General features: G+C 40.6%; 2 protein-coding genes across 11 annotated transcripts in view; one reads left to right on the top strand and one right to left on the bottom strand.

The window, feature by feature from the left end:
• Positions 1 to 861: 861 nt before the first annotated feature.
• SENP8 (SUMO peptidase family member, NEDD8 specific) lies at positions 862 to 23619 on the bottom strand. Its single transcript, XM_012451300.3, has 2 exons — positions 23540 to 23619; positions 862 to 2234 (listed from the first exon to the last, which is right to left on the bottom strand). Exon 2 carries the CDS (start codon positions 2196 to 2198, stop codon positions 1560 to 1562), a length of 639 nt encoding a protein of 212 aa, XP_012306723.1. The 5' UTR covers positions 2199 to 2234; positions 23540 to 23619; the 3' UTR covers positions 862 to 1559.
• A 622-nt stretch (positions 23620 to 24241) lies between these two features.
• MYO9A (myosin IXA) overlaps positions 24242 to 25735 on the top strand; it is a 290323-nt gene continuing 288829 nt past the window's right edge. For all 10 annotated transcript variants that reach the window (XM_064382198.1, XM_064382203.1, XM_064382199.1 and 7 more), the window contains exon 1: positions 24242 to 24320. The gene's annotated coding sequence lies outside the window, so the exon portion shown is untranslated. The remainder of the gene's footprint in view (positions 24321 to 25735) is intronic.

Below are 25735 nucleotides of genomic sequence, written 5' to 3'. Positions count from 1 at the left end.
CCTCTGTATTTCACCTCTATGGATGACTGCCAATTCCTAATATTTTTCCTAGCCCCATCTTCCATTAGGACTGGTTTTTATCCAAAATGTACCGACTTGAAATGGAAACTTTTTTTGATAGCTTTCTCTTTGACTTTTAGTTTCAACTCCTGCTCACTCAGGCCTGCTATGTAACCTGTACTTATTTACACTTCCTCTGTTTTCCCTTCTTGGCTAAAAGGAACCAAGTTACTTTCTCTGTGGTCACTGAGTGGTGAGGTTATTTTGGGCCATGAGGGCTGGGGACAGGGTTAGGCTGGAGAGGTAGCTGAAATAAGTTTCATGGCTGAAGCTAATCTTTGGTTTTCAAATCTAATATGCCTTGCAATCTAATTCTCGTTAGGAACAGAATTAATGTGTATACCCAGCATATCATCTGGTTGTTTACTATTTGAAACATCTGAAACACATCAGTGCTTTTGGAGAGATAGCATTTCCTTTTCTCTTGGTTCCACATTTTAAAAATTACATTGTCTGCATTTTAAATTAAGTAAAAGGGCTGAGAAAGGTCACTTTTCTTCCTTTATATTTAAAAAACAAACCAATCTAAGTCTGTAACTTTCAGATGCAAAAATCATCCTGATATTACCATGATAACTAAAAACAATTCTGCCAGGATTAAGGATAGAGAGCAAAACCCATAGCTATCAGAAAGCAAGGACATTTACCTGAAATAACAGGTAACCTTGAGTTATATGAATTTTAGAACCAAAGAACTTTGGATATAAGAAAGAAGTATGCGCATGGCTAATAGTCAAGGCAGAGAAAAGCAGTTATTAATCCAGAGTAGCAAGTCTACCCAATCATGAGCAAACTGAGAGGTCCACCACAGACATTAATTTTAATGAAGTTACTCAAGATTTCCCCTTTCTTCAAGCATTCCAGGAATCAGATGGAGGAAGATGGGCTAACATAATCTTTATCAAATATTTGCAAACGTTATGCAGATAGCTGGAAAGCCTGTGCGTGGTGAATGGACAAGATTATCACATAAAATTGAATAGCTGAGTCTCATAATATTTAGATCTTGAATGAAGTTAGGCCTTGATCTGCTTCCAGCCAGTTGATCTCTTAATTATGTAGGCTGTGCAACAAGTTTTTGGTTCTGTTTTTAGTTTTCTTCCTTGCATTCTTCTAGATTTGACATATTCTTGATTTGTTTTACAGATCACTGCTTTTCCTCCAGAATAAGCCAATGTGGATACGGGAGACCAAAGGATATTAATTTTATACCAATAAGAAAAGTCTTACTTGAACCTCATGTGTAATAAATGTTCAAATAAGTTGGTTGTAAGGTTTTGGTGTACAATTTCAAGATATTTTCACAGAACATATTGCTCTCAAGTCAGGGTTAAAGTGAAACTTTCCATGGGGATAACACAGGATATATTCTTTCAGGAAAAAGAGTATTAAACTTTCCTCTACCAGGCATCTTCCCTCAGGCACTGAGATTGCAGCCATCCAACAATGGGGAAGGGCAGAAAGAGGAGCCTTCAAAAGTCGCAAATATACTTCGATAGCTACTTTTTAGCAAGTGTGGCAATGAGATCTTTCCATTCTCCCCTCTTCTTCGTGATGTAAGCAGGGGTGAGTAGCTGCAGCAGTGATTCTGTCTGTTGCCTAAAGAAGTTCTGACACAAGGCCTCAGTGTTACATATCACATACATCCCACAGTCATAGCTATTTTGTTGGGCAGGGGCTTTCTCTTCCACAAAGGCCAGTTTGTTTTCTTTTCTGCCTAAGAAAGCCTCCAGTTTCTCTGCCACCTGCTTTGCATGAATTGAGTTGCTTCTGCTATGGGAATCATAATGAAAAAAGCTATTTTTATCTTGGAGGTAGACCAATAAACTCCAGTGGGTTCCTCCAGCTGCCTGGTTGGAGTTATCATTGATGGCTAAAAATACAACTCTCTTGTGGGGGAGGTCCAGTGGTTCAAGAAACATGGCGATCTCTGCTGGATTGCTAGTGCACTTGATGAACTGAGTGACTTCAGGACTAATGAAACTGACATGATCAGAGCAGTCATGAAACTGACTGTTGGCAAAGTACTCAAAGGCAAATCCAATAATACAGTCATTGAGCCAGCTTGGCGGATCCAATAGTAAGACATCTGATTGCCGCAGTAGACTGTCCATGTAACTCAAGACTACAGGGTCCATCTTTTACTGACCAGGGCTGCTCAGAAATTCCAGAAGCTGAAGGAGAGGCAGAAGACAATATTACTGTCTAATATAATACCTGGCTGTAAAATGGGGCTGGAAAATAGTAACTACTTTTATATGGTTGTGGTAAAGAAATACATAGTTGACCCTTGGACAACGTGGGTTTGATTTGTGCAGATCTACTTAAACATGGATATTCTTCCATCTCTGCCACCCCTGAGACAGCAAGACCAATTGCTCCTCCTCCTTCTGCTCTTCAGCCTACTCAACATGAAGATGAGGAGGATGTAGACCTTTATGATGATCCATTTCCACTTAATGAATAGTCAATATATTTTCTTTTCTTTATGATTTTCTTAATAAGATTTTTTCCGTAGCTTACTTTATTGTAAGAATGCAGTATATAATACCTTTCACAAAACATGCGTTTATTGACTACGTTATTGGTAAGGCTTCTGGTCAACAGTAGGCTACTAATAGTTAAGTTTTTAGGGAGTCAGAACTTACACCTAGGCTGGGTGTGGTGGTTCATGCCGGAAATCCCAGCACTTGGGAGGCCAAGGTGGATGGATCACTGAGGTCAAGAGTTTGAGACCAGCCTGGCCAACATGGTGAAACCCTGTCTCTACTAAAAATACAAAAATCAACCAGGTGTGGTGGGGCATGCCTGTAATCTCAGCTACTCGAGAGGCTGAGGTGGGAGAATGCTTAAACCTGGGAGGTGGAGGTTGTAGTGAGCTGAGATTGTACTACTGTACTCCAGCCTGGGTGACAGAGCAAGACTCTATTTAAAAAAAAAAAAAAGTTAGGCTGGGCGTAGTGGCTCACGCCTGTAATCCAAGCACTTTGGAGGCCAAGGCGGGAGGATCACCTGAGGTCGGGAGTTCAAGACCAGCCTGACCAACATGGTGAAACCTCGTCTTAAAAAAAAAAAAAAAAAAGTTATACCTAGATTTTTGACTGCCTAGGGGGTTGGCACTCCTAGCCCCTGTAATTTCTTACAGTTACAGTTGTTCAAGGGTCAACTGTAACTGTAAGAAATTCCAGCTTATGTGCTTCATGTAAACAGAATGAAAACAGGAAATTTGCCATGTACACAGTAAGCATGAATTTTAAATATCCTCTTGAAGTGCAGAGATTGGTTAAAATTAAAGCTAATGTTGTACCAAACACCATAGCATTAACTATATTATTTGGCTCTTTAATGAATATGCATAATGATAACAATTATTATTATTATTATTTTTCCCAGGAGGTGGAGGTTGCAGTGAGCACAAATTATTTTTATATTAAAGATGAATTCAAAAAATCTAAAGAAAAAAATTACTAATTACCAAGGGAAATAGTTTCCATTTCAACATTAATTTTCAAAAGATAAGATAAAATATTGCTTCCTCCTTCCATAATGAAATGTGATACTGATTAGGGTTTTAGTTAAAAGGAACTGTAATTTTAAAAACAGAAAATCATGAGACTACTACAAAAGAAATTCATTCCTGATTCTACTCTGCCATGAGCATGAGTGATATAACATGGGTTTGCCTGTTTCAGAGCTTTAGCCTCGAGGGGTATGAGCAAGATGATGTAACATTTACAATATAAGCTAGGACTTCTTTTGACTTCTTTTTAAAGGTAGCATGGGATAAGATTCTGGAAACCTGGGTCTAGCCCTAGTTTTACCACTGATTTGGTGGTATCATTTTGAGCCATCATTTAAATGACTTTGTCCTTGTTTTTGCAAACAAGTGTATGCCTTTTTTACAGGTGGCATACAAAATGATTAAAAGATTTTATATGTCATCTCTAAAAAAGGCATATATCCATCTTACATACCATAGAGAGTTGTAGAGAAGGCCAAATAATTTTACTTGAAAGTACCAAAAGTTTAAAAAGTTGTACAAATAATATTTATCAATTAGATGATATTAGTAAAATAAACAGAAAATCCAGATAGAGCTCCAAACCAATCAAAGGAGATGAGGTTTGAAAACAAATATCCATTCACATTATCTTATCTAAATAACAGGATGACTAACTTAAGAGACAAGTTGTGTAATGAGATTAATATGCTTGTAACCACCCAAAGTGAGACAACTCTGATGGGTGCAGAATATGTGAGCCTAAGAGAGTTAACAGAGAGTTAACTGTTATGCACTGACCTGGCAGCATGGCACTATTTCTGAAAATCACACAGCAATAAACTGTCGCATACAGATTGAGACTGCGAAACAAAGCATATTATAAGAAAACAGTAATAATGCTGTAAAAAGACAAGACTAGAGTTATGACATCTAGACATAGAATAGATTGATCTATAACATGGGCATAGATCAATCAAGTGAAAGTGATTTGGCAGAGGCTAGGTAATCAGCTTGTTGATGTGACTTGATGTAAGAGTTTATAATTATAAAGGCGGAATGAGTGTTACCTGGCTACAACAGCTCTTTCCCATATCTTCAATAAACACTGCATAGTTGTGAGAGCCAGGTCATACAGCTTGGCAATTTAATCAATTCTGGCCATTAGACCAGTTATTTTACCACTTGACTGCACTATTAAGCAATAGTTTCATGATATAACCATTTTCATGTAACGAGACACTGCAAAAATCTATATGAAAAATCAATACATCCCTCAAGAAAAACAGCTAAAGTAAATGAAGTCAGAGGTATCTGCCGGGCGTGGTGGCTCACACCTGTAATCCCAGCACTTTGGGAGGCCGAGGCGGGTGGATCACGAGGTCAAGAGATCGAGACCATCCTGGTCAACATGGTGAAACCCCGTCTCTACTAAAAATACAAAAAAGAATTAGCTGGACACGGTGGCGTGTGCCTGTAATCCCAGCTACTCAGGAGGCTGAGGCAGGAGAATTGCCTGAACCCAGGAGGCGGAGGTTGCGGTGAGCAGAGATCGCGCCATTGCACTCCAGCCTGGGTAACAAGAGCGAAACTCCGTCTCAAAAAAAAAAAAAAAAAAAGAGGTATCCAACACAGTTTTATGAAGACATAGTATGTCATAATCTGACTGCTTCAGAAACAACATAAGGCTGCTTATAAGAAAAAAGAAAAAAATATATATAATAAGATGGCATGAATTAGGATTTTCTTAAGAAAAAAGAATAACTAGAGGAGAGACATAAACTGGAGCCAAGAATGAAGTTAATGAAGCATAGAGCACATTTGTTATGGGTGGGCCACAAATTTGGCCCTAAGCTTTTTGGCAGCTAACCAGAGTTAAGTTAAACATTCACAATGTCCATAAGATAAAAACAAAGCAATTGCTCAGGAGAGGTAAAATAATTCTTTGGATTATGGTCTGATAGTTTTTTCTCAAGAGATTTTCATAAAAGACATGGTGCATCGTAACAAATAGTGTCTCACAATATCCTTACAACAGATGCAAGTTAGATAGGATTGTCTCCTATAATATTTAATATCTAGCCTGATGGCAAATGGGCATAGATAATCAAGTGAAAGCAATTTGGCAGAGGCTAGGTAATCAGCTTGTGGATGTGACATGATGTAAGAGTTTATGATTATGAAGGCGGAATGACTCCCTGGCTAGAGCATCTCTCTCCCATGTCTTCAATAAACACTGCATAGTTGTTAGTGCCAGGTCATATAGCTTGGCAAATACCCGAAGACCTACTCTCTGCACTGCCTGTTGAAATCATACCACTCTTCAACGCCAACCCAACTAGGGAAAGAAGCCTACAGGAAGATTGCCTCAATAGTAAGTCATCTCTCACCTTGAAGGGAGTGTCCACAGGCCGGGAGTTTAACTCCAAAAATTCTAATGCAAATAGAACTCAACTAGCCTTTAACCAAACACACCCTTGGCCAAGAAAAATAACTCTAAACTTCACATTTGAAGACTTGAATTTTAGACTCAGTTCTGTTACTCACTGGCTGTATGATCATAAATAAATTACTAAATTTCCTTAACTCTCACTTTCCTTTTCTGTAGAGTGAGAATATATATATATATATTTTTTTATAGTCTAGAGGGCTTTTTTTAAAAAAAAAAACAAAAAACACCTACTATGTCATGAATTCAGTAGCCCAGGCTCCTTCCCATTGGTTCTCACAAAGTGTGCTTCTCTGGGTGGAGCAGGCTGGCGCTTCAGGTGAACCCAGGCACCTTTCTCTTGGGCTTCCTTCTTTTTCTTATCATTTTCCTTCATGCGGTTCAGGAAGCAATCTCTGTTCTTAGAGTGCTTAATGCACTTGATAAGCACAATAATTCTCTTGGCAAGAATCCTGCCCTTGTTTGTTTACAACAATGCCAACAGCATGCTGGGTATCACTGTAAACTCTTCCAGTTTTGCCATGGTCACACTGTGGGGTATTCCTTTTTGAACAGTACCACTCCCTTGATGTCTACAATATCACATTTCTTAAAGCTTCACATGTATGTGGCCAAAGGACAACTCCATGTTTTCTACAAGGCCTAGAGAACATATATTGGATGCCTCTCTTCTTTCCCTTTGTGTTAGTCATTTTGGCTAATTACTGGAAGATGGTGTTTTGGGCCAAAGGGCAATATTTTTTATTTTTATCTTAAAGACAGGGTCTTAGTCTATTGCTCAGGCTGGAGCACAGTGGCATAATCATAGCTCAGTGCAGCCTCAAACTCCTAGGTTCAAGCCCGTTTCCTAGTTCTGCCTCCAGAGTAGCTAGGACTGCAGGTGCATACCACCATGTCTGGCTAAATTTTAAATTTTTGTAGAGACAGAGTCTCACTCTCTTGCCCAGGCTCCTGAGCTCAAGTGATCCTACTGCCTCTGCCCCACAAAAGGCTGGGATTACTGGTGTGAGCCACTATGCCCAGCTTAAAGTGAGAATATGAATACATGATCTTTATCATGTGGTATCTGTCGATATAAAATAAAGAAACATACATAAGTAGAATTTAAAAATATGACATAAGGCTGAAGCAGGCAGACTGCCTGAGTTCAGGAGTTTGAGACCAGCCCAGGCAACATGGTGAAACCCTATCTCTACTAAAATATAAAAAATTAGCGAGCATGGTGGTGGTGCCTGTAGTCCCAGCTGCTACGGAGACTGAGGCACAAGAAATGCTTGAATTCGGGAGGCAGAGGTTGCAGTGAGCCTAGATAGCACCACTGCACTCCAACCTGGGTGACAGAGTAAGATGCCCTCTTAAAAAGAACCCCAAAAACAAATAAACAAAAAATTAAGTATTTCTAGATATCTATTAAGGCATCAGGAAATTTATATCCCAATGACTGATAACTGTGATATATTTTATTTAACAAATGTTTACTGAGTGTTCTCCTTTGTGCCAGGGGCTAGTATTACAGAGTGAGAATGAGATAGTTTCTACCCTTACTGAGCTTAAGCCTATTTTATCATAATGAACACATACTGCATATACAATTCTTTCAGTTAATAAATACCTACTGAGCACTTAATATTAGGTGCTGTGGGATATACAAAGATGTATATGGTGGCTTGTAGTCAATGAGATAAGAAATCTGGAAGAGGCACCAACAGAATGTATGGGAATTCACAAGAGAGGATAATAATTCCTGGCTAACAGGGTGAAAAGGAATGAGTGCTCAGATCAGGCATGCCTTTGAGGAAAGTGGCATAAAAGTGCGCTTTTGAAGGGCAGGTGGAGTTGGATGCATGGGGAAGACAGAGAAGCAAGGAAAGTGATTTCATATGTGGAGAGAATCCTGAATAGTCCTGTGTGGCTAGAATAAAGTGGGAGTAGTAGGGGTGCAGGCAAGGATTAGAGGATTCTTAGAAGCTAAGGGGTGACAGACTGAGTTCCAGTGAAGGAGTCCGAAATTTATACTGAGGAAGTGGGAAGCCGTTAATGACCAGGTCAATGCTTTGGGAAGAAAATAATTCAGCCTTAATATAGAGAACTAATTGGTAAGAGAAAAAATTGAAAGCAGAGATCAATTAGATTTTTTCTTTTGAGGTGGAGTCTCACTCTATTGCCCAGGCTGGAGTGCAGTGGCATGATCTCAGCTCACTGCAACCTCTGCCTCCCGGGTTCAAGCTATTCTCCTGTCTCAGCCTCCTGAGTAGCTGGGATTACTGGTGCCTGCCACCCTGGCTGATTTTTCTATTTTTAGTAGAGACAAGGTTTCTCTATATTGGCCAGGCTGGTCTCAAACTCCTGACCTCAGGTGATCCACCTGCTTCAGCCTCTCAAAGTGCTGGGATTACAGGCATGAGCCACTGCGCCCAGCCCAACTTGCAATTTTTATTGCAATAAAGGTAGGAGGTAATGAGGTAAAGCAGGAGAAATGCAGAGGAATTGATATTGTAGACAGAGAATCAATAAGACTCTATAAGTGATCAGAGGAGGGTGGATAAAAAAGAATTATGAGGACAGGAGGTGGAGGTTGCAGTGAGCCGAGATTGCAACACTGCCCTCCAGCCTGGGTAATAGAGCAAGACTCCTCAGGAAAAAAAAAAAAAAATAAGAAATGGTCTGAGGATTTCAGTTGGGGTGAATAGGAGGATGATAATAACATTATTAATGGGGTAGGAGAAAAGGAGACGGAAGGGGACCTAGCAAAAAACCAAGAGCCATCTATAATTATTTAGGAATTTTTTTTCTATGTAATGAACACTGGACATGGCATATCTGAAGTGTAATAAATGTCTGCTAGATGAATGAAGCATTTTTTTAAAGGAGAGTCAGAAAATACAGGTTAGGGGAAAAAAGAAAAAAGGCCACTTAAGATTTTTGTATTCTCTGTAACATCCTTATTCTTTGGTTTTGTGCTTTGCCTGTTTTCCTTTGTTGCTACTGTTGTGTTCAGAGTTAAAAGATCTGTGTACTTAGTCTTGGTGAATGGTAAGCAAGACTAGAACAGCCAGGAAGGTGAGTGAACTGGGGAGACAATGACCTCCTCATAGTTCCATTTGTAAAATCTTACCAAACATACGATAGTGCTATGTTTTGGGGCTAGGAAGTCTTAGGTCTAGGCTCTGACTTTGCCACTTACTGTTTAAGTGACCCTGGGCAAGTTATTCATCCTCTTTCTGGGCCTCATCTTCCTCATCTATAAGATGAGTTAATAATAACATGGTCACAGGTTGTTACACGAATTAAAAACATGAGTAAAAAGACTCAGCATGTTGTCTGATATACAGTAGGCTCTCAAAACAAGTTAGTTTCTTTCCCTGTTCCTAAACTGGGGTGGCAATAATGGACCCCAAAGATTTCTTGAAATAAAGCACTTGTCTCTTTATATAAAGCCACAAAGTCATCAAAGATGGAACTAGCCATGGCATGACTCTGCTCTTGTGCTTTATCTTTGGCATAAGGAAAGTAAATGCTAACTCCAGGGAAAATTGTTTTCTCAATCTGAGTGAAGCAATGATGTTAATGTGTTGTCAGTATACACAAACCCTGTGATTACAGGGGTTAGTTTATTATATCTTCCAACTCTGTAACTATATGAAGCTAATACTGAATTTATAAGTGTAGTACACTTCCTTAACTAAGGTTTAATTTTAATAGATTACTTCTTCATATTAATCTTAAAATCCTTAAAATGCATATTACTTGAATATTTGTTATAAAAAGCAAGGTGATTAAATAAAAAGTAATAAAAACCAACTTAAAAGGAAAATTCACAATTCAATAGGGACCATTGTGATGGCCTGCTGATACAAAGGAAGAAGCTGATGGTTCAGTAGAAAAAGCATTAGCTTGGGAATCAGACCTGGGATTCAGTTCAGAGCTACAATTAACGAGTTGTTTGACTCTGGAAAAGTCACTTAACCTCTGGGTTTCAGCTTCATCATCTGTAAACTGAGGGGTATGGACCAGATAAACAGTGGTTCTAGCCAGGGAAGCACATGAGAATCATCTATGGGATTAAAAAAAAATTATTTTAAGAGATGAGGTCTTGCTCTGTCACCCAGACTGGAATGCAGTGGTGTGATTATAGCTCACTGCATCCTTGAACTCTTGGGCTCAAGCCATCCTCCTGCCTGAGCCTCCTGAGTAGCTGGGACAACAGGCATGCACCACCATGCCTGCCTATCTGTGGGGATTTTAAAGAGCATACACCTCGGGTAGGATCTGGGCATCTGTATTTTTAAGATATTTCTAAGTTATTCTGATTTCTAAAAGTTTTCACTAGCTCTACATTCTATTATTCTAAGCTGTCATCTCTGACAATTTTTAAATTGTCATCCTGTTTATAAAAATCCTAAAAAATTCTAGTTTTCTAGTCCAAAGATCAGTAAATTACAGCTTGCAGGCCAAATGTGGCCCATTGCCTGTTTTTGTAAATAAAGTTTTATTGGACAAAGTCATGTTCATTTGTTCACATGCTGTTTATGGCTACTTTTGCACTCTAAGAACAGAGTAGTCTGCAAAGCCTAAAATATTTACTATTTGGCCTTTTAGAGAAAAAGTTTGCCAATCCCTGTTCTAGATCACTGTTACGTAATCTGTTGTAAATTTCCAGGTTGAATTAATTTTAAGAGCATTTAAAGTTCTAATAAAGTACTGGGGATATTTATTAAACTATCTTAAAGGCAATTTCCAGGTAGATTAACTAACTTTTTCTTTTTTTTTTTTTTTTTTTTGAGACGGAGTCTCGCTCTGTTACCCAGGCTGAGTGCAGTGGCACAATCTCGGCTCATTGCAACCTCCGCCTCCCGGGTTCTTGCAATTCTCCTGCCTCAGCATCCCAAGTAGCTGGGACTACAGGTGCACGCTGCCACACCTAATTTTTTGTATTTTAAGTCGAGATGGGGTTTAACTGTGTTGCCCAGGCTGGTCTCGAACTCCTGAGCTCAGGCAATCTGCCTGCCTTGGCCTCCCAAAGTGCTGGGATTACAGGCGTAAGCCAACGTGCCTGGCTCACTTTTTTTTTTTTCTGAGACGGAGTTTTGCTCTTTTTGCCCAGACTGGAGTGCAATGGCATGATCTCAGCTCACTGTAACCTCTGCTGCCAGGTTCAAGTAATTTTCCTACCACAGCCTCCCGAGTAGCTGGAATTACAGGCATCTGCCACCATGCTTGGCTAATTTTTTTGTATTTTTTAGTAGAGACAGGGTTTCACCATGTTGGCCAGGCTGGTCTCGAACTCCTGACCTCAGGTGATCCATCTGCCTTGGCCTCCCAAAGTACTGGGATTATAGGTGTGAGCCACCACACCTGGCCAGATTAACTAACTTTTAACTGGTGGTATTACTGCTGTTTCAATCTGGATTTTTTTTGGAAACAAGGTCTCACTGTCTGTCACCCAGGATGGAGTACAGTGGTGTAATCATGACTCACTGCAGCCTGGACTTTCTGGGCTCAGGTGATCCTCCTGCCTTAGCCTCCTGAGTAGCTGGAACCACAGGTGCCTGCCACCATGCCTGGCTAATTAAAAAAAAAAAAAAAATGGCCAGGCGAAGCTGCTCATGCCTGTAATCCCAGCACTTCGGGAGGTTGAAGCAGGCGGATCACCTGAGGTCAGGAGTTTGAGAGCAGCCTGACCAACATGGTGAAACCCCGTATCTACTAAAAAAAAAAAAAAAATACAAAATTAGCCGGGCGTGGTGGCGCATGCCTATAATCCCAGCTACTTGGCAGGCTGAGGCAGGAGAATCGCTTGAACCCAGGAGGCAGAGGCTACACTGAGTCAAGATAGCACCACTGCACTCCAGCCAGCAACAAGAGTGAAGCTCCGTCTCAAAAAAATAATAAAAAAAAATTGTAGAGATGAGGTCTCATTATGCTGCCCAGTCTGGTCTCCAACTCCTGGGCTCCAATGATCCTCTGTCTAGGCCTCCCAAAGTGCTAGGCATTATAGGCATGAGCTACCTCACCTGGACTCAATCTGGATTTTTAATTAATGGAAATGCTTAAAAATACTAATTTACAATGGATATTAACAATAATTGTCTATTTTATAGATGTACAAGTATATCTTTTATGGGATTAAAATATATATTAGAGTCTTAAATTAAGGATTTTATATGAGATACAGCAATTCTCAAAACTTCTGGGAAAATATGCCTGTTGGCTATTGAAGTAAGTCGTACTCCTGACAAATCTGTTTTACTGAAAACATACTATTCCAGAATTGTGACCTTTACTCATTTTTTTCTAGTTATTCACTAAGAGTTCCTTAAAAAAACAAAGAGAGAGAGAGAAATAGCCTTATTCAGGTATGTTTTTTAAAACATTACGAAGTAAGTGCAGATTATACAAGTCAGTTGTTTCTAAATGCAATTGCCCTCCTCACTCCGTTTCACTACTGCTTCAAGTTATACCAAACTACAAATGCTCGGAGATGCATCTATGCTTCTCTAAACGGACACATGCCCATGTGCCAGCAGATAGCAACAAACAAAGTCCAAGAAATAAACACAGGTTAATCACAAGGCATCATCCTAGAACTTCAATTTGACCAATTTTAGGGGAAAGAGCTAAACAACTTAATTATTGACTTAAAACATTTAAATCAGTAACTTAAAATATTTTAACATAAACATGGGCATAAAATGCAAAATCCACATGAAATTTAAAAATAATATGAGATTCTTACAGAACTTTTGCAACTGTGGCAGGCAAATTTTTCTGTTTCATTCAGTCTACTCTGTTGGCTTGAAATACTTCAGTGGAATGGTCTACTTACTATTCATAGCTGATGTGTTTGTGACATAAACCTCAAATTCTTAGGAACCAGATTCCCTAATATTAAAGGAATGAGCATGTGCTTATGCTTTAGCAGCTTAAATGTGTACAGGAGAGAAACATTTATTACAGTAAATTTATTCATTTGGTCAAAATATATTTATTGGTGTCTTATACATCCCAATTTTGCCCGCCATAATCAGACTGAAAATTGAACCTGGTTACTCTATAATGGAATACATCATCCAAGAGTTTCTTTTTTTATTTTTGAGAGACAAGGTCTCACTCTGTTGCCCAGGATGCAGTCCAGTGGTGCAAACATAGCTTGATGCAGCCTTTAACTGATGGGCTCAAGCGATCCTCCCACCTTGGCCTCCCAAGTAGCTAGGACTATATAGGTGCATACCACCATGCCTGGCTAATTAAAAAAAAAATTTTTTTTTTGTAGACAGGGTCTCACTATGTTGCCCAGGCTCGTCGCAGAGTTTTCTACTATCTTCACACCTCACATTCAATTGATAAGAAGTGCTGTTGATTCTATAGCCCAAATGTTCTAAATCTGTCCAAATCTTTCCATCTTCACTACTATCACCTTAGTCAAATCAATTTCTTTCCTTCTTTCTTTTTTCTTTCTTTTTTTTTTTTAAAGATGGGGTTTCATCCTGATGGCCAGGCTGGTCTTGAACTCCTGACCTTAGGTGATCCACCCACCTCAGCCTCCCAAAGTGCTAGGATTACAGGCGTGAGCCACCATGCCCGACAGTTTCGCTCTTGTTACCCAGGCTGGAGCGCAATGGCGCCATCTTGGCTCAGCGCAACCTCCGCCTCCTGGATTCAAACAATTCTCCTGCCTCAACCTTCCGAGTAGCTGGGACTACAGGTGCGCACCACCATGCCCAGCTAATTTTTTTGTATTTTTAGTAGAGATGGGGTTTCAGCATGTTGACCAGGATGGTTTCGATCTCTTGAACCCGTGATCCACCTGCCTCAGCCTCCCAAAGTGCTGGGATTATAGGCACGAGCCACCGTGCCCGGCCCATCAATTTCTTTCTTGCCATAGCCTAACAGGTCTCCTATTTCCACTACTGACCCTGCCAATAAATTCTCCACATAACCATCAAAATCATTGTTTAAAAATTTAAATTAGGTCAGGTCTGTGCCCTGCTTAGCACTCTCTAGTAGCTCACTATCATACTCAGAAAAAAATGAAAATTCCCTACCCTAGTTTACAAAACTCTACATGAAAATGTGGCTCCACCTATTTCTCCAACCTCATCTTCTATTATTTCCCTGCTTGCCTACTAAGCTCCAGCCACCAAGACTTTCTTTTTATTTCTCAAACACACCAAGCTTTTTCCCTCGAGGGTGGGGAACTAACTGTGCCTAGACCTTCTAGTAGTTAGCTCCTTCTGTTGGACAGATCTTAGTTTAAATGCCACTAAGTCACAGATGTCTCAGAACAGCCAAAATAAAAAGGCCACCAGTTACTATCACTTTAATTTCAGTTCCTTGAATAACACGGATGACTATGTGATCGTTTTTTATTTGTTTATTGGTTCATATTCTGTTTTCCTCCCCCTGCTGCTTCTCTTTCCCTCTCCAAAACAAGAATGTTAAGCTCTATGAAAATAGGACAAGGGGCCTTGTCTGCCTTGTTTGCCATTTTAACCGTAGGGCCTAAAATAGTGCTTGCCAGGCAGGTACTCAGTAAATAACTGCAGAAAAAATGAATAAATAATTGAGTATACAGCTGAACATAATATAAATCAAGTTCTGCAGAGAAATGTTTATATTTACAGAGTCTGGGAAGTGAAAGGGCCTTTACTATCACTTCCAATCTAATTTCCTACTCCATGCAAGAATTCATTTCTGCTCTCAGGGAGAAAGGTGCAGGAGCCTGACTTAAAACTAGCTGTGTGGTACTGGAGCAGAAATAGATAAATCAACAGAACAATAAAAAAAAATTCATATGTAGATTAGAAGTTTTAAATATGGTGGAGTCATTACTAATCAAAGAGAGTCTTTCTTGTAGTATAGTAGTAAACATGTCTGCCTGACAAATCAACAGGAGAAATTATGGATTATTCCAGTGTTTTCAGTGTGTTCCACTGAACATTATGTTCCTATAGCATGCTGTCCAATAGGGCTTCTTACGACGGAAATTTCTTTCTTTCTTTCTTTCTTTTTTTTTTTTGAGACGGAGTCTAACTCTGTCACCCAGGCTGGAGTATAGTGGCGCTATCTTGACTCAATGCAACCTCTGCTGCCTGGGTTCAAGTAATTCTCCTGCCTCAGCCTCCCAAGAGGCTGGGATTACAGGCACCTGCCACAGCGCCCGGCTAATCTATGTAGTTGTTTAGTAGAGACAGGGTTTCACCATCTTGGCCAGGCTGTTCTGGAACTCCTAAGGTTGTGATCCACCCACCTAGGCCTCCCAAAGTGCTGGGATTACAGGTGAGAGCCACGATGTCTGGCTTGGAAATTTTCTTTATCTGCAAAATGTTCAATACAGTAGCCACTAGCTCCATGTGGCTATTGAGTTCTTGAAATATGGTCAGTGTGACTAAAAAAACTGAGTAATTTTAATTAACTAAAATTTAAATAGCCATATGTGGCTTATGCTAGTATACTAGACAGCTCAGTTCCATAGGCTTGCTTTTTGTTTTTTTTTTTTTTTAAGACGGGGTTTCACCATGTTGGTCAGGCTGGTCTTGAACTCCCGACCTCAGGTGATCCACCCGCCTTGGCCTCCAAAGTGCCTGGAATACAGGCGTGAGCCACCACGCTCGGCCAGTTCCATAGGCTTTCACAGGTACTTCCTGAAGTACCTATGAAGTCAGATTACATGGTTAAAAAAAAACTCACACCTGTAATCCTAGCACTGTGGGAGGCTGAGGCAGGCAGATAACCTGAGGTCAGGAGTTCGAGACCAGCCTGACCAATATGGCGAAACCCTGTCTCTACTAAAAATACAAAAACAAGTTTAGAGTGGTGCTGTGCCCCAGTAATCCCAGTTACTCAGGAGGCTGAGGCAGGAGAACCTGGGAGGCAGAGGTTGCAGTGAGCTGAGATCACGGCACTGCACTTCAGCCTGGGTGACAGAGTGAGATTCCATTTCAAAAGAAAAAAAAAAAGAAAGAGAAAAATATTACATGGTTAATTAAATTAGGAAATACTAACTCCTAATGCACACAAACACACTAGAAGCTAATGAAAGTTTGGCTATAAAAAAGTTTAACTATTTTGGTATTATCCTTTCCCAAACTTATTTGACCATGAAATGCTCTTTTTTTGGAGGAATATCTGTCAGTACTTTATTATCTGTGTATTACAGTACGGGATATGCTTGCTGGAGTTTTTAATAAGTTGCATTGGCACACTTTTGTTAATTATTTGATTAAAAAAGTAAAGAGTTGGCTGGGTGTGGTAGCTCACACCTGTAATCCCAGCACTTTGGGAGGCCGAGGTGGGTAGATCATGAGGTCAGCAGATTAAGACCATCCTGGCTAACATGGTGAAATCCTATCTCTACTAAAAATACAAAAAATTAGCTGGGTGTGGTGGCATGGGCCTGTAGTACCAGTAGTCCTAGCTACTCGGGAGGCTGAGGCAGGAGAATTGCTTGAACCTGGGAAGCGGAGGCTGCAGTGAGCTGAGGTCACGCCACTGCACTCCAGCCTGGGTGACAGAGTGAGATTCCATCTCAAAAACCAAAAAAGTAAAGAGTTTTATCTCATACCTTATATCAAATTATATTTTAGATAGAATACAAATTTAAATGTTAAAAAGTTAAACAAAAATATTGTCAGAAAATATTAGTTAATACACTTATACTGCTGGTCAATAAACACATGAAAAGACACTGGACATCACGGTAGTAATCAAATAAATACATGTTAAAATAAAATTTCATTTTTTACCTCTCAAGTTAGCAAAGATGAAGAAAACTAATAATAACCAGCATTGTTGAGATTATGGGAAATGAGTAAATGATGCCTCATTTTGATAGGAGTGTCATATGTGCAAGCTTTTTCAAGGGAAATTTGCCATTATATTTGAATTCTTAAGAAATGTATATATGTAGGCATCATACTTTCAGCAATTTATCTTAAGGGAAACATTAATGATGTATGTATGCAAAAATTCAACAAAATAATCATCAAGGGAGTATCTGTAACAGAAAAACTGCAAACAACGTGGAATTCTAAAAAGGACTGGGAAATTAAATAACAGGGTTTCCATATGATGGAATAATTTTCAGCCATTAAATATAACATTGTTGATATAAATTTATTGACATAGAAAAATGTTCATGCTTTGATATAAACATCTGTATATGATAAAAATATACACAAAAATAATCAAGAACGATATCCATCAAAAGTGTAAGTACCATTTTAAGAAAGAGGATTAATACCTTCTTACTTTTTCCTTCTACCTTTGGATACTGTCTGCTTTACTTTTTCCCCTTTTCTTTTAATTATGAACACATAATTAGCAAATACAGTGATTTCCATATTGAAGAGGAAGAAAAGATATACCAGTTCCCACTCTTACAATGACATAAAATATTTCCATTTTTTTTCAATTTCTGAGTCTTCTGTTCTCTGGATAAAACAGGTAAGTCTAATCTCTTTTCCATAAATGTTCAAATACAAATATTTAAAAATAATTTTATGTTTAGTAACATTAGAACATTATATCCAACTTCTAATGTCTGATTCAACTTGCACTTTCACAAAAAGAATCACATCCAAGACCAAATGTGCTTTTAATGGCAGAAATATTTTCAGGAAGGAAGTTCATGGCTTTTTCTGGGGTTTCAATTTCCCCCCAATTAAACATTTCCTTTTAATACTAAGCCTAAGCCATCTGGAGATCTGTACAACATGACACGTAAGAATGACCATCACGATCTATTATATAACCCTCTAGAGTACACAGATTAGATTTTACTTATCTTTCTATCTTCAGTGCCTGACAAACTAGAGTTTTAATAAATAGTTCCCCAATAAAAAAACAAAAAGGAAAAAGAAAAAAAGAAGAAAAAGAAAAAAGAAAAAGAAAAAAATAAATAAATAGTTTTCCTGAGTGAGCAAAATACAGAAGTGAAATATATCTTGAAAAACTCAGGAAAACACAACACTGTTATAAATGTAAGAAATATTCTCAATTTTATAAATGAATTATTAATATAAACAACATTCCTGTAACATCAATATTTCACAGACAAAATTCAGCTCTCAGAGTCTAAAATCCACTTGGTGTGATGATAATGCTTGATAACTCTATTGCTGTAAATTCCACTTTATCCTGTCTTAGGCCAAGGAGATAAAACAGGTGACTTTTTAGGATTTCTTCTAACACCAAGGCTCTCCATTTACTGCTCTGTAACTAGGCACAGCAATCAATGGCTAAGATGTCATTGACCATGAAAATAATTTTATTCCAGCCGGGCATCATGCCTATAATCCCAGCACTTTGGGAGGCTGAGGTGGGTGGATCATGAGGTCAGGAGTTCTAGAGATCAGCCCGACCAACATGGTGAAACCTCGTCTCTACTAAAAATACAAAACTTAGCTGGGCGTGGTGGCATGTGCCTGTAATCCCAGTTACTCAGAAGGCTGAGGCAGGAGAATCACTTGAACCCGGGAGGTAGAGGTTGCAGTGAGCCGAGATTGCGGCACTGCACTCCATCCTGGGCGACAGAACCAAACTCTGTCTCAAAAGAAAAAAAGAAGAAGAAAAGAAAAGAAAACAATTTTATTCCTAGTTTACCATTTCTACCTCAAGAGTTCCATTTGTAATTGTGTCACGGTTTTTGTCATCAATATACACCTGGTGCATACCAAGTTTTTCTTGTAGTGACTTTGTTTTGCTTGAAATTTTCTGAGAAATGACTTTACATAATCATAAACTTTGAAATGACTATGAGTGAGGGCCAGGTGTGGAAAGGCCATCATGTCTGAGTAAGATAATATTTTATAAAGGTGTGGACAGAACTTTATTTTAGTACATGTGGTACCAATGTCTGATAAGGAGTGGTCAAGCTAAAGCCATAATTTACTTTGTTTCACAGATAATCACTGTGGTCAACACACAGCAGCTATATGCAAACACACTATTTGAAAGAACATAAAAAAGTGATGATCTTTTAATCTCATTTGTCCTGAGGATTTCAAATCCTGTCAAGTTATTTTTTTCATAGATAGTTAAGAGATAAATTATCATTACAAATTGCTAATTAGTGGATTTCAAAAATGTGCCTGGCACATAGTAGGGGTTCAATAAATATCTAATCAATGAATGAAGTAATGAATCACACCACTTTGAGAATTTTATTCATTGGCCATCAGAGAAAGCAAGCCTAAGGTTTTCAAACAGTAATACAGATGCTCAAAATAGTAACTATAGTTGGGACAAAGTTTTTGGGATCAAGACAATGATCTAGTGCTTTTATAAGGTGATTATGGAAGAGTAAGCCATTTAATTGGAAGCCAGAGAAAGAAACTTTCAGAAATTTTCTGTTTCTGAAAATCAAGACAATGATCTAGTGCTTTTATAAGGTGGTTATGGAAGAGTAAGCCATTTAATTGGAAGCCAGAGAAAGAAACTTTCAGAAATTTTCTGTTTCTGAAAATCAAGACAATGATCTAGTGCTTTTATAAGGTGGTTATGGAAGAGTAAGCCATTTAATTGGAAGCCAGAGAAAGGAACTTTCAGAAATTTTCTGTTTTTAAGTAATAAAAATTCTTAAGCCTCATAAAAGTATTATTTCTGCTTTTAGATAGACCCACTCCTTCTCTTCCCCCAAAATGTATCAGATAGCTGAACCTCAAGTTCTGCATAAACTTGATTTTCCATGTCACCACCCCAATGGCCTCCAATTATCTGATGGACGGAGAGTCAATATAGGCTAGGCATGTATCATCTTGGTCTTTACCTCATACAGCTTCTCTGCCTGCCAATGAATTCTTTGTTTAAATGGCCTGTTTTCCCTAATATGGAAGGTGGTAATGGTGGCCTCTCTGAGAACCTGGTTCTGGAAGTTAATTTTACAGGACTCATTTGGATCAGTAATACCTGAACCCGAAATTCAGTTTTTTTATTTTTGTTTTTTTAAGATGGGGTTTCACCATGAAGGCCAGGCTGGTCTTGAACTCCTGACCTCAGGTGATCCACCCACTTTGGCCTCCCAGAGTGCTAGGATTACAGGTGTGAGCCACAGTGCCCGGCCCCAAATTCAATTTTTTAGAATATGTTTAAAGAGTATATAATTTGGGTACTAGCTGGATTTGAGTAGTAAATTTTTATAATCTAGTATTGATCAGTTTCAAAGGAGATGGGTTGCCTGGGCCTTAAGGACTTTCCATTCTTTGCTAATGTGTTTAAACTAAACTTCTTTCCTACCCAAGAAGTTTAAGGGATTGGCAAAGAGAAAGGAGTTCTGACTTTTAAAAGTCAGAAATGTAGGACTCAAGATCTGTGAACTCATACATGTGGTAAGGCCATCGCTTTATTAGAAGTACTAACAATATCATTTATAATACAAAAGGCTGGGCTAGCCTCTTGACCACATAAAATGTCAACTGACTCCCAGACTGGGGTATATATTCCTGTTGAAAAGTATGCAATTTAGTCCTATGTATATTACTCTAGACTGGTCAACACATTGCAGAAATAAAGCAATTTAGCAGACTCTCTAGAGATCACTTCGAAATTTTTTTTTTTGACACAGGCTCTTGTCTGTCATTCAGGTTGGAGTGAAGTGGCATGGACACTGCACCCTTGACCTCCTGGGCTCATGTAATCTTCCTGCTTCAGTCTCCCATGTAGCTAGGACCACAGGCATGCACCACTACGTCTGGCTAATTTTCTTTTCTTTCTTTCTTTTTTTTTTTTTTTTGGTAGAGACAGGGTCTCACTTTGTTGCCCAGGCTGGTCTTGAACTCCTGGACTCAAGTGATCTCCCTGCTTTAGCCTCCCCAAGTGCTGGGATTACAGGTGTGAGCCACTGTACCTGGCCCAAGAGTCCATTTTTAAAAAATTGGTCTAGTCTCTTCATTTCTATCTTCTCTTTTGATAATCTAACCTACACATTATTCCAGATTTTCAAACAGAACTCTAATCACATTATTCTACTTCAAAAATTTTAACAACCCTCCATTGTCTACCAAATAAACTACAAATTACAGCCTGGCATTCAATGATTTCTACAAAAATAGCCTCAATCTTTCTTTCCTGATTTATTTTCTGGCATTGCTCTTACAGACATATACTTCCACAAGATCAGTCCCTCTGCAGGCCCTGGTTATTAGGAAACAGTGGGATAGTACTGGTTGCTGCCCCAGAGATAGAGGAGGAAGAAAAGAAAACAGCCAGCTTCCCGTCCCAGCAGACAGGTTGGGAAGTGAACACTGATTCATCATCTTTCTGAAACACAGATTTGATGTCATGCTCTTGCTTAAATTCATTATACTGATATATTTTTAAACTTAGAATCTATAGATCAGGATGTGGCTAGAATATCAGGGTTCTGTGAACTTAGACTGGGAACAAAATTGCATTTTTGTTTTCAATACTTAGTAGTTGAAATTTAGCATTTTCTTCAATAAGTGTGGACCATAAACTACAGTATTAGCACTCCCTATATCTTTGTTACCAATGGAAATCTGTTATTTTCACATCACATTAAAGTTGCTGCAGGCATTTCAAAACATAATTTATAGTCATTACTGCTTAGAAATTACATAATTAGACCTGTTTCTATATTTTATTTAATTCATAAAGTGCATATATATCACACATTTCTTTAAATATTTTAAAAACTTAAAAAATAAGTTTCCTTTATATTACTATGCATTTTATTTTATACATTTAAGAACATTTTTCTGAGACTGAGTCTATCAGCTGGACTGCCAAAGAGGTCCACTGGGTAAAGAGGTTAAGAACCTTTTTCATACTTATTCATTGCTTATAGTATTTTATAATTTAAACTCTTCAGCATGGAATTCAAGACTCCTCATAATCTGTTCACACCCACTTTATCATCTTCATCTCTGCCCCACCTCTACTTTCCATACTATGCTCTAGCCATACTACACAACAATAACTCGCTCTTACCTGGGGGCAGATAGACAGGTTTTTGGATTAACTCTAGTTAATAGACAGCAGCTATACACTGTCTTGGTCTTTACCTCATACAGCTTCTCTGCCTGCCAAGTGAATTCTTTGTTTAAAAGGCCTATTTTCCCTAATATGGTAATTTTCGATCCCAATAGAGCTGTATTTTAAATATCTTTACATGTCATTCCTAACTTGAATGATTAATAACAGAAAAAGATCCTAAATTGGCAAGGAACTGTATGTAGTAATCTCTAGGGGAGTGGAGGTTAGTCTTTGCATCTCATACATTGGCTTAGCTCTGAATGTTGGTCTTTGCATCTCAAACTGGCTTAGCTCTGATCATTTTGGGGACAGAAGTGGGGATGGCTGTTGAGTTGTAAGGCTAGAGACAACAGCTGACCAATTCTGGATGAAAGGGAAAGAGACAAGTAACTAAGCTGGATCTGATAAACACTGAGGAATAAACAGTGCTGAAGGGAAAGACAAGAGTGGCTCCTTCTCCCATTTTCCAGACCAGTTAATTCAAAACATAATGCCGCTCAGGTTTCTCATTCAATTTCCAAGCATCTCTGTAGCTAAATGACCTCCATTTTAATGTTACAGAGCTAACTCCCTCAACTTCCTTCTCTCTAGTTTAGTGGGTCTCAATCTTTAGCATTAGAGTCACCCGTGGATCTTATTAACAGTACTGACACCTGGCACAACCCAGAATTTAATTAGTCTAGAGTGGGGCAACAGTATTGGTTTTAACAAAAAGTTTCCCAGGTGATTCAAATGCACATACAAGGTTGCGTTCCACTAGTGCTCTTGATCTTACAAATTCCCTCACCGTCGAATAGTCCACTTCTTGGTTCTGAGTCTTCTACCTATACAGAAAACTTTTCTGAGGGCCATATTCTCGTTCCTTTCTTTCACTTTTTAACGATGCTTTTTTAAAGGGAAGTCTACACCAATGTGGTTTCCATCAGGCTTATTCTACTTCTCTTTTGACCCTTTCAGACCACCACTGTTACATCCTTTTGCACCCGTTACTCTCTCTGCTTTTACCTCCTATTTCTTTGACCAGGTACTGATTAATAGTCTTTTAACACAGTCCTCTAAAAATGATCCAAAAGTCACCCCGGAAAGGTCTTCCTCATGTTCTCCTACTACACAATCAGGGACCCCTCTTCTGTGCGCAGACAGCATCCCGTGCATTTTTCTCTATTATCACTTTATTGTACTACAACTGCAGAATCTCTTATGGTCTCCTACATAACAGCACTGCAAAAAGCTGAGGCTTATTTTATTCGCTTCGGACATTCTGGAACCCAAGGCATAGAAACCACTCAGTGAAAAAGTCTGAGGAATGAATGGAAACGAAGACTTGGAAACGGAGGTCGGGGCGGGGACAATGGAGGCGGGGGAGAGCGGAGAAGGCGTGAGTGTTTGAAAAGGGGCGGGGGCTGTAACCGACGGCGCTGAGAATCCAGGTACAGAATCGGGAGGGGGCACAGATACGCCAGAGTCTGAGTGGGCAGGAAAGCGATCCACTGCCGGGACAAACTGAGACAAACCGAAGTGGGGAGGAGGCTTCTTACCTGCCTCGGGCCTCACCACCCCAGTCAGCCTTCAGGCACCTTGGTGTTAGCCGGAAAGCGACACCTACGGTCGCAAACCCAGAGTTTTCGTTCCCAACCTTGCGACATCCCTCTCCAGTAGAGGGAGATTCTAAGGCTGAGTTTCCCGCTCTGCCGTAAGGTGAGGAAGAAAAATTTGGGCGGGGCCGCCTGGAGCGTAGGAAATGGGGCGTGTCCGCGCAAGCGCAGGCTGTACTCTTCGATGGCGTCACTTGCGGGGGCGGGACCGGGCGGGGCCGACCCGGGCTGGCAGTAGGGGGCGTGGGAGGTAAGTGCGCGCGCGCCTGCTCGCCTGCAGACGAGGAGTCGCGCGGGGCGGGGCCGTGTGCGCGGGGTCGGGGACGCGCGGGCCGAAGCGGACAAGGGACGCGGCGGTGGTTGTCTGTGGCTGTTGAGAGAGTACGGGACAGCCAGGACCACGAGAGGCGGCGGCGGAGGCAGTAGCTGCACCGGCAGAGGCGGCCGCAGCGGTTGAGGCGGCGGTCCAACGCGTGCTTTCTGGGCGGGGTGCGGCGGGGGATGTGCCTGCCCAGGCCGGGCGGAGTCTCTCTGACAGGGCGGGGGATGCGCAGCGGCCGCTCGCCCGGACCCTGAGGCGGCTGGGCCCACCCTACCGGAACCGTCCGACCCTCGGTGGCCTTGGCGTCTGCTGCCATCTCCGGCCCGACCCTGGGGTCGAAGGTGGGAGGCAGCTTCCGCCGAAGAGGAGGGGGCTGTGGTGGCCACCGCGGCGGAGCCTGAGGTAAGACCCGCCCAAGCGCCCAGCGGCCCTACAACCCGTCCCGGCCCACGTCTCAGCCTCGCTCTTTCGCTCTGGTCGGGCCGCCCCGCCCCGCCCCAGCGGAGACGCCCCGCGAGCGGGTCTGCGCCGAGCCTCCCAAACACCCGAACAGGACCCGGGATCCCCAGTAGACCCCACCCCCCGTATCTTCCATTGGCCAGGCACCATTCCGGTCCTCGAGCCTCCCCGGAGATTCTTTCACGGTTCCCGCAACCCAGCAGACCCCATTAGAAAGAACCCTTCAGAGTCCCTTAGGACTCATAATGGAGCTCCAAGACTCCGTTACATCCTCCCTTGGGCTGACCTGATCACAGTTCCTTAGAGTCCCGACCGCCCCCTAACCCGTGGCGTCCCCCAGCTGCCCCTCGTCCTTCCCTTCTTAGTGGACCCCCTCCCAGCTCGCTCATCGCCAAGCCGACTGGCGCTAACCCTAGCCATCACGGCTTTCAGATAGTCGCTGTCATGGTGCTCTTACTCCCAGTAGAAGTGATGTCAGCCCCTCTAGATACCGTCGCAGACTTTGGCCTCTCTCCCACCCCCGACGGTACCCTCTCTCACAGACCTCTCCTCAAGCAAACCTTGTTATCTTTCTCCTCAGTCGCGATCCTTTCTTTGGTCGAAAGGGCTTTGCCATGAAATCCTGAGGGAATATTTGCTTAACCTAGTGTATTACCGCCAGTCTGGCTTTAGGGGACCGACCGAGACCCATGTTGGGAGGGTTTGGGTTGAAAAAGCGGGAGGCAGAGTAAAGAGTTTTGGAAGCATGGGGCCGGTTGTGCGTGTGCCATTATAAGGTCACAGAGCCTGCGCCTCGTCTTGTCTGTTATGTAGAACGTGTGAGGTTGTCCAGCTCTGACGGTTTAGGGGCCTCTGTAAGGATTAAATCACGTTACACTAGGGAATATAACTATGTCTTCTTGTAGTATTACTTTACCTCCTTGTCGATTGCGATAGATACTGGAACTGTTTTTCGTTTTTTTTGGATTTGCTAGAAAAATAAGATTTGTAGCTTTCCTTAATCCCTGAATACTTCAATGTCAGTTTAATAAAAAACTTCTGCTGCCTAGTGTTGCTGTCTTGTTTCTCCAAGAAGCAAGTACAGAAATCATGCAGTGTTCACTGAGGTCATTACCAACAACAGCCTTCTCAATAGTAGTAAAATGTTGAATAAAATGTTTGTTGAAGTTGAGCTCCTGAGCTGTCAAGAAGGAAATGTAATGTTGCATCAAAAGATCAGTATATGATTTTAATATTGGTATAAGGATGAAATGTAAAGAGGTCTTTGTAGTCATACTTTAAAATTTTTTATTATGTGTGTAACAGGAGGAGAAAATCACATTAAAATTACAGATAGTAACTAGACGTAAAAGTCAAAA

Source organism: Aotus nancymaae, unplaced genomic scaffold (assembly GCF_030222135.1).
Source record: "Aotus nancymaae isolate 86718 unplaced genomic scaffold, 86718_ANA_hifiasm-v0.15.2.pri h1tg000003l, whole genome shotgun sequence".
Lineage (NCBI taxonomy): Eukaryota > Metazoa > Chordata > Mammalia > Primates > Aotidae > Aotus > Aotus nancymaae.
This window is presented reverse-complemented; position numbering and strand designations above follow the sequence as displayed.